This window comes from Dendrobates tinctorius, unplaced genomic scaffold, assembly GCF_039654945.1.
Source record: "Dendrobates tinctorius isolate UK_male_01 unplaced genomic scaffold, ASM3965494v1 ptg000022l, whole genome shotgun sequence".
NCBI lineage: Eukaryota > Metazoa > Chordata > Amphibia > Anura > Dendrobatidae > Dendrobates > Dendrobates tinctorius.
The window spans coordinates 38,460,534-38,470,000 of record NW_027361690.1 but is presented as its reverse complement, the minus strand read 5'-3'; the positions used below and the strand labels follow the sequence as shown (position 1 = coordinate 38,470,000).

Here is a 9,467-nt window from a genome sequence, read left to right as displayed (position 1 = left end):
GCAGCATTAGCACAGCATTGCGGAATCCAATAGGAATGCATGGGATGCTTATTTTTCACAGCAAAATCGCGCGGTTAAAACCGCCGCGGAAACGTGAAAAAAACGCCACGTGTGAACTCAGCCTAATTGTTGGGACCCCAAATGATCCAAACAAAACAGCTCTGCTCTGCTTTATTACTCAGGTAACAACACCCCTTTTTAATGATCTAAATAATTAGCCATAAATAAAAAGGCCCATATCTCTAAAACTGTATGTCGGAGTTCGAAAAAAAACAGGGAAAAACTTTGACCTTGTGACCAGTGCTCTTTAAAGGCACTGTATAGTCAGAAAATGATCTATTTAAACCAGGCTTTTATGTTAAATGTATTTTTTTTTCTTTTCCATGTCACTAACTACAGAAAAAAAAGGAATCTTAGGCCAAGTTTAACACTAGGTTCACACGTCCTGTTCTGTACAGATGCCTTTTCAACAGTCTCATTATCATCACATACAGGATTACAATGAAAAGTAACCTTCCCCATGCAGTAGGTGGGATAGGTCCATCATAACTAATGTTACAGCTCCTCGCCTCCTGCTTCCCTCACAATGACCTTTTCCCAGATTACAGCACGTCCAGTTTATGTTGTTGATTGGAGTGGAACCTGGTGTTCACACAGTTACCCAATGTCAGGATCAGTGGAAGTACCAGGAGTAGCACCCCGCTGACCAGACCAGTATGACTTTTTTTTATAGATATGCTATTTAAATCATGGGGCTGCTCTCAAAATAAAACATTAAGGGTATGAGGATTTGCCTTACACCCACTGTTCTGTACGTTTCACATGTTGCTTTATCTGGTGACTTTCAGAAACGTCAGGTAGAAGGAGGTCTCACCGAGAACAAAAATTATAAAAGAATAAGATCTTCACAACTGGACAGTGATTTACATGGACGACATACTGCTTCTCTATCCACTTCAGACTCATCAAAATCCAGACATCTTCCATGTTCTGAAAACACCAAAATCTTAGGATCAATCCCTGAAAACCACAACGTTGTGTCAGAACAAAGTCACAAAAAGCAGAGAGCACATCAGACATTGCACAAAACTCATGACCGAGAAACACACAAAAGGACAAAGCCTTGTGATGAGTCGGGAAAGGAAAAAGTTAGACCGGAGACAAGTCCCCCAACTCACCTTGGAAATAGGTCAGACTGGCTCAAAAATGAGAAAAGAAATCATGAATCCAGTGAAGAAGAAGAGGAGGAAGATGACTGGGAAGAAGAAGCTCTCATACTGGAAAGGTGCCTTACATCTCCTGAAGGTAAGTGTGGCCATGAATTTACTCACTGCGGTATTAATCTGTGACCCCAAATGGTATAATATCATTATCAAACTTTAAATATCAAAATGCCAGTACCGTGTGACCCCAAATGTCGATGTGTACATTTATTCTTAGAGTCCTAATCCAAGAGTGGTATTATACAGAACACCTAAATGCCAGCATGCCATGCCATTGAAATTACAGTATATCCTGCCATTAATCACAGATCCTAAAATGACAGCACAGCATTACTCTTAGATCCCAAATGTAAATGCGTGATATCATTATGAAAACTGAACGCCTGCCATCATTTTGAATGCTCCAATGCCAATGTGCCATTATTTTGAATGCCAAAATACCAAGTTGACATTATTTTGAATGCCAAAATGGCAGTGTGCCATAATTCTGAATAATCAAATGCTAGTGTGACATTATTCATAAACCCCAAAAATGATAGCAAGCCATTAGTAAATACCCAATGTCAATGCATTTTGGGAGCAAAAATGTCAATCTACCATTTTTCTGATTGCCCAAATTTCAATGCGATATTAATATTAGATACCTATCATTGTATTATCTATGTCTGTGCAACGCACAATATACTGTAATTATTGAATGGGGAAGTTAACAATGCAAACATTGGATTTTTCCTGCATGATACGGATGGGCTAATCTGCGTCTGCTTTCAGGTGAGTCATTCGGATTGATTGAGTTACGCGTGACTCATCACTGGGTAGCCATGAATCTCAAACATGAGGACAACAGGAGGAGTTACTGTAAAGTCTTGTAGCTAAATTGCAAAATTCAAAGCACTGCTATATCTACTTTATAATTGTCTAATTCTGTCTGTCTGTAATGGAAATCCTGCCTTGCTGATTGGTCGCGGCGGTGCACTCTAGTTTCTTTAGTTAAGTGCACATGATTATAATACAGGTGTAATTACTGGCTCTGCTATAAAAGAGTCACAGGTGTTGCAATCAGTGTTGGTGATAGTGTTCATTTCAACCATCCTTGGTGGAGGAAGGAGCTGGAGAGCGTTCCTTGTAGCACTGTTTTAGCCCTGGTGTGGAAGGAATCATAGGGGATTTCCTTGTAGCTCTGACAGAGCTTGGTGGCAGCGATTCAGGAGGAGAGCTGCATTCTGGTGGTGGACTCTGTTGCCAGGAGCAAGTGCAACAGAGTAAAGCTAAGTTGTGTTTCCCTGTTTGTGTTTTTCCTTAGTGTGTATTAGTACAGTGGTGGGGCCAGTGCCTGCACCACCCAGCTCCCTAGCAAGGGATAGGTATAGGGTGTGCTAGGGCAACAGGTTCCTGATCGGCGCCCGGTGCGGAACCGGCATAGGGAACGTTAGGAGTGGTAGGGACACTGACTCAGGGTAGTGCAGGAGGTCTCCATGTCCCCTTTCCCTATCGCAGGGCCCACCATTGTAACTGTTTCCCTACCCCTTGTCTTATTGTTTTAGTTACCGGCCTGTGAGCCGTGTCACACAGGACAGTATCACGTGTCGCGTCTTGTTGTTCTCAGGGCCGGCCTGAACGTATAGGCGAACTAGGCGGCCGCCTAGGGCGCCGACCCAAAGGGGGCGCCAGAGAAAAAATAGAAAAAATCATAAAAAATCTTTTCAAAAGGCAAAAAGTTTTAGGGATGGAAAGAAAAGTGTACATATTTAAGGGCAAATATGACGCAAGAGAGGTTGGTTGGGTTGGCAACAATTTCGATAGAATCTGAAGTTGCAAAACAAATTAATCTCGGTGACTTAGTGTCATCCTTTTCAAAAAAAAAAGGCAAGGAAACAAAAATTTTAATTACCTATGGTCGTTTTTGTTTTGTGTTATTGATTACTTTGTATATATTTGTCCTATACAACTTCTCAGAAGATTAAAGAGTTAGGAGAGAGTTAATTAATCATTGTTGTTGTGGTTTATTTTGCTCCTAAATTTATATCCCAAGTTTTCATCTACTGCCAAGAATAGTAGGGGCGCAACAAAATAGTTTCGCCTAGGGCGCCGTAATCTCTCGGGCCGGCCCTGGTTGTTCTAGTTACCGGCCTCCTGGTCGCGTCACACAGGACGGGTCCACGTGACATTATCACCAACCACAACTTTTTTTTCTGCTGAGCCATGGACCCAGTTCAGACCTTTGCCCAAATGCTGCAGACCCTTACTGATGAGATTAGGGGGCTGCGTGGTGAGTTTGTGCAGCAACTGCAGCAGTTGGTGGGCTTTGGGGGCTTGGTTCAGAGACAGGCTCAGCCAGAACCCAAGATATCCCTCCCTGACAGATTTTCTGGAGGGAGAGATCAATTCTTGGTGTTTCAACAAGCCTGTAAATTGTATTTCAGGCTGCGCCCTCGTTCATCAGGGAGTGAAGAGCATCAGGTGGGAATCATTATGTCCCTTCTTAAAGGGGATCCCCAATCCTGGGCCTTCTCCCTACCGGACGATTCTCCATCTTTAGTGTCCGTGGACGAGTTCTTTGCGGCTTTGGCACTTGTGTATGGCGATCCTGATGGCGTCGCCCTGGCGGAATCTCGAATCCGTAGGTGTAAACAGGGAGCGTGGGTCACTGAGGAGTACTGCTCAGAGTTTACGAGATGGGCCACTAATAATCAGTGGAGTGACCCTGCACTTAGGATTCAATTTGTGCAGGGTTTGTCTCCAAAGTTGCAGGATACTCTGGTGCAGTACGCCGCCCCCAGGTCGCTGGAGGCCGCCATGTCCCTTGTCATCTGGGTGGATAGACGCCTTAGGGAAAGACATATACAAAAAGTGCCCACTGATGTCCTCGCTAGGGAGGAGGACCCACCAGTGCAGACGGAGGAACCCAGACAACCCGGTGTTGTTGATACAAAAAAGGGGGTGTCTGCGGCTCGTCGTGGTAGGGGGGTATGCTTTTCCTGTGAGAAGCCTGGCCATTTTATGAGAGCCTGCCCAGTTCATGCCAAGTCTCCTGCCGAACCTATGCAAGGAGGAGGAGCTACTTTGTTTTCGGAGCTGCCTACGGTTCGGGGAGTGGTGTCGGCATATTTGTACTGTGGGCAGGCTGGTCATGTCCTGAAGGCTTGCCCATTGCACGCCAAATTATCTGTGCCATCTGAGAAGCCGCATTCCCCTGGTCGCTTGGAGGGAGGCGACCAGGGAATATACATTTTCTCCATTTTGCCCTCCCAAAGTACCATGTCAGCAGAGGTCTTGGCTGGCGGGGTACCGGAGGTGATACCGGTGTTTGTGGACAGCGGAGCAGGAGTTAGTCTGGTGGATGCGCGCTTTGTCCAGACTCATGGTCTGAGGTGTAGGACGCTAGCCCAGCCTATAAGCGTCCAGGCCATAAACTGTGTTCCACTGAGCCAGGGGAGCTTGACCAAGGTCGTAGAGAATATCCATCTGCATATAGGACATCAAGAGGAGTCCTTGTCATGCTACATCTTAGAGGGAATGCCAGTACCTATTGTTTTAGGCCTCCCTTGGCTGAAGAGACACAACCCGGTAATAGATTGGCGGGCGAGGGAAGTGGTCAGCTGAGGGCACTAGTGCGAGGGCTGCTGCCTAGGAACTACTGTCTCTGCCGTCTCTCTGCAACAGACCCCTTCCTCTCCGGTGAGGGCAGCAGATGTGCTGCCGGAGAGTAGGGGCAAGTCTCAACCCTCACCATTGACCAACCCTGGGAGGCGCAGACCTCGTGGTGGAAGGGGTTGGAGGGTGGTGTACCCCTTGGTGAGGTGCGGGGGTGTGAGTGTGGTGACACAGGGGGACGCCTCTGTTGTCAATCCCAGAAAGAGTTCTCCAAGTGGTGACAAACAAACGAGTGGCAATAAACGTTCAGGTCCAGACCTGTGTGTGAACGAGCGTGTATGGGTGGCCACTAAAAAACATCCAGTGGAAGTGTGTTGTGGAGTGTTACCAGCTCATACCAAACATACACATACACAACCCGTTCCCCAGGTCAGTGCTTCGGAGATGTGTGTTGCCTCCAGAACATACGTTGCCAATACCAGCGGGCTCGTTTCTCATCAACCTGACATGCAGGTAGTTGTTGGGGTGAACTCTGAGTCTGGGCTTCCCCGCTGTAGGTGGTTCCCTGATGGGGAGCGGTTTTGAGGGTCCAGAGGCCCCTCATTAAGGGGAGGGTACTGTCATGATCCATGCTGGATCAGGACTGATAAAAAGCACAGGTAACCTTTTCTTTTCTTAAGCTGTGCTTAAGTTTGTTTTTTGCCCCCCGGTGGCCATTAGGAGTATTGCACTGTGGTGTCTGTTATGATTGAGTCACCGTAGGAGGCAAAAACAGAAATACTAGCTAAGTCCAGAAAACCAGAGAAGTTGGCAGCTATCCCCAACTGTCTCCACTCCTCAAATGCCCATTTCATAGCTAACAGTTCCCGATTCCCCACATCATAGTTACGTTCAGATGGGGAGAACTTTCGGGAAAAGAAAGCACAGGGATTCATTTTAGATGTTACAGGATCCTTTTGGGACAAAACTGCTCCTGCACCAATCTCAGAAGCGTCCACCTCTACCTTGAACGGGAGTGAGACATCAGGTTGCCGCAAAACCGGGGCAGAAGTGAATCTTCGCTTCAGCTCCTGAAAGGAAGAAACAGCCTCAGGAGAACAATTCAACACATCAGCACCCTTCTTAGTCAGATCAGTCAATGGCTTGGCAATATTAGAAAATTTTGCTATAAATTTCCGATAAAAATTAGCAAAACCCAAAAACTTCTGGAGGGCCTTCAAAGAAGTGGGCTGAACCCAATCATAAATGGCCTGTACCTTGGCCGGGTCCATTTCAATAGTTGACGGAGACAAAATAAATCCCAAAAATGAAATCCTCTGTACCCCAAAAAGGCATTTCGATCCTTTGACATACAGGGAATTCTCCCTCAAGATCCTGAACACAGTCCGAACATGTTCCACATGAGAATCCCAATCCTTGGAGAAGATCAAAATATCATCCAGATAGATAATCAAAAATTTATCCACAAAGTCTCGGAAAATGTCGTTCATGAAGCACTTGAAGACAGAAGGGGCATTAGTGAGCCCAAAAGGCATCACCAGGTACTCAAAATGTCCCTCCGGAGTATTAAACGCCGTCTTCCATTCATCCCCATGCTTAATGCGGATAAGATTATACGCCCCCTGAGGTCAAGCTTGGTAAACCAGCAAGCACCTTTAACTCTGGAGAATAGATCCGAAATCAGGGGTAACGGATACTGATATTTAATAGTAATTTTGTTGAGGGCACGATAATCAATACAAGGCCTTAATGAACCATCCTTTTTGGCCACGAAAAAAACCCAGCACCCAAGGGTGAAGAGGATGGTCTAATATGACCCTTCTCCAACGCCTCCTTAATATAGGATCGCATAGCCTCGTGCTCGGGTACAGATAATTTGAAGAGCCGACCTTTGGGAAATTTACACCCCGGGCTCAGTTCAATTGCACAGTCATAACTCCTATGAGGAGGCAAAGACGCAGACTCATTCTCACTAAATACATCATAAAAGTCCACCAAACAGTCAGGAACATCATGCGACTGAGGAGAGGTGGAAAAAACCGGAGCCTCACTAAGGGCACACCGACAACCCCAACTCACCACAGACACAGATTTCCAATCCAAAACTGGATTATGAATTTGCAACCAGGTAAACCCCAGAACAATGGTATCATGCAAATTATGCAACACCAAAAAGCTGCAATTTTCTTGATGGTCTTTGGCGACCCGCATTACCACCTGGGTCCAAAACTGAGGTTTATTTTTCGCCAAAGGAGTAGCATCAATCCCCCTCAAAGGGATAGACGTCCACAGAGGTGTCATAGGAAATCCACAACGTTTAGCAAAATCCAAGTCCATTAGGTTCAGGGCTGCTCCCAAATCCACAAAAGCCTTGGCGGAAAATGTGGACAGGGAGCAGATCAGAGTAATTGCCAGAAGAAACTTAGGTTGAACACCACCCACAGAAAACGTGTGTGCAAAACGTTTCTCTAGTTTAGGACTGACAGAAATAATATGCGAGGCATCTCCACAAAAAAAACACAGCTTATTACGCCTTCTGAACTCCTGACGTTGCTCCCTGGACAAAACTCTATCACATTGCATAGGTTCAGACACTTGTTCAACAGGTGGCAACACCTCTCGTGCAGTCCTGTGTTCACGTAAACGCCGATGAACCTGAATGGCTAATGACATAGAATCGTCAAGACCAGAGGGAACAGGTAATCCCACCATAGTATCTTTTACGGCTTCTGACAAACCCTTCCAAAAGAGAGCTGCCAAGGCATTATCATTCCAGGTAGTAAGGACTGCCCACTTTCGGAATTTTTGACAGTACAATTCTGCAGAATCTCGACCCTGGCTCAATGCCAACAGAGTCTTTTCAGCCTGATCAATAGCATTAGGTTCGTCATACAACAACCCCAAGGCTTGAAAAAATGCGTTCACATTAGTCAGAATAGGATCATCTGGTTTCAAAGAAAACGCCCAATCCTGGGGATCGCCACGCAGCAAAGAGATGACAATTTTAACCTGCTGCGCGGAGCTCCCTGACGAGTTAGGCTTCAAGGCAAAAAATAATTTACAATTATTTTTGAAATTCAGAAATTTAGACCGATCCCCAAAAAACACATCAGGAGTAGGGATCTTTGGTTCAGCAGCATGTGAATGAGCAAGGTAGGAGGAAATTCCCCGCACTTCCGCAGCGAGCTGCTCCACACAATCAGACAATTGCTTTATCTCCATTGAGAGAAAAAAAAAATCCCCCTGCGGCCTCAGAGATATAGAGGAAAAAATATACACACTTTTTATTTTTTTTATTTTTTTTTTTATACAATTCTTTCCTGCTATTGAGTACCCTAGGATCTGCGGTATGGCTGGTGATTCTGTTATGATTGAGTCACCGTAGGAGGGAAAAACAGAAATACTAGCTAAGTCCAGAAAACCAGAGAAGTTGGCAGCTATCGGATTGCAGACCCCTGAACCTATCAACAACAACTAGCAGTAGCCATGGGGGGTTCCTACGGTGCCCTAGACCCCTCAATCACAGCCGGAGAACTAAATAGCCTAAAGACAGAAAGGGAAATCTAAACTGCCCCAGAGCAGACCCCAAAGCAATAGGCAGCCCCCAACATATAATGACGGTGAAGCAAGATGAAAAAACACTAACACAGATAGAAAGATAGGCTGAGCAAATGATGGGGCCCAAGCTAACTAAATAGGACAGGATAGAAAAGCTGCTGTCTGCAATCCGCAAAAACCCTATCAAAACAAGAGCCAACAGACTGATCGGGAAAAAAGCCCTGAAGACGCTAGGCTTCAAAAAGACAAAATCAGTACTCAGGTATTTTCTGAAGACAGAGCAAAAAGGAATTCAGCTCACCCCAGAAGGGAATGGCAGAAATCCAGAAAAACAAGGCAAAACAAAACCAAAACACAAATGCAAAAAGCAGAGCAGAAAACTTAGCTTTTGAAGAGCAGGAATCAGACTGGTCTCCTAGAATCCCTCAGAAAATCACCAGCAAGGCAGAAGGGCGTCGGCTGCCTTATATCCAGTCAGCAATTCCAGTCACCCAGTCATCATCATCCTGCTCAGGTGCTTGGTAATCATCCTCACTACCTTCCTTCACCAGAAGAGGGAGTTCATCAGACCTCAATGGTGAAGGGGAAAATGAACTCACAACAGGTGTCGTTTGTTCTAAATTTGCCCCCCGGTGGTGGTGAGCGTCATTGCACTCTAGTTTCTTTAGTTAAGTGCACATGATTATAATACAGGTGTGATTGCTGGCTCTGCTATAAAAGAGTCACGGCTCTGCTATAAAAGAGTCACAGGTGTTGCAATCAGTGTTGGTGATAGTGTTCATTTCAACCATCCTTGGTGGAGGAAGGAGCTGGAGAGCGTCCTTGCAGCACTGTCTTAGCCCTGGTGTGGAAGGAATCATAGGGGATTTCCTTGTAGCTCTGACAGAGCATGGTGGCAGCGATTCAGGAGGAGAGCTGCATTCTGGTGGTGGACTCTGTTGCCAGGAGCAAGTGCAACAGAGTAAAGCTAAGTTGTGTTTCCCTGTTTGTGTTTTTCCTTAGTGTGTATTAGTACAGCGGTGGGGCCAGTGCCTGCGCCACCCAGCTCCCTAGCAAGGGATAGGTGTAGGGTGTGCTAGGGCGACAGGTTCC

At 45.8% G+C, this 9,467-nt stretch overlaps 1 protein-coding gene across 1 annotated transcript in view; it reads left to right on the top strand.

Annotated features, from left to right (window-relative positions):
* ELL3 (elongation factor for RNA polymerase II 3) overlaps positions 1–9,467 on the top strand; it is a 165,576-nt gene that overhangs the window by 120,417 nt on the left and 35,692 nt on the right. Inside the window, exon 8 of the mRNA XM_073568604.1 lies at positions 849–1,305. Coding sequence (XP_073424705.1) covers positions 849–1,305 — 457 coding nt within the window. The remainder of the gene's footprint in view (positions 1–848; positions 1,306–9,467) is intronic.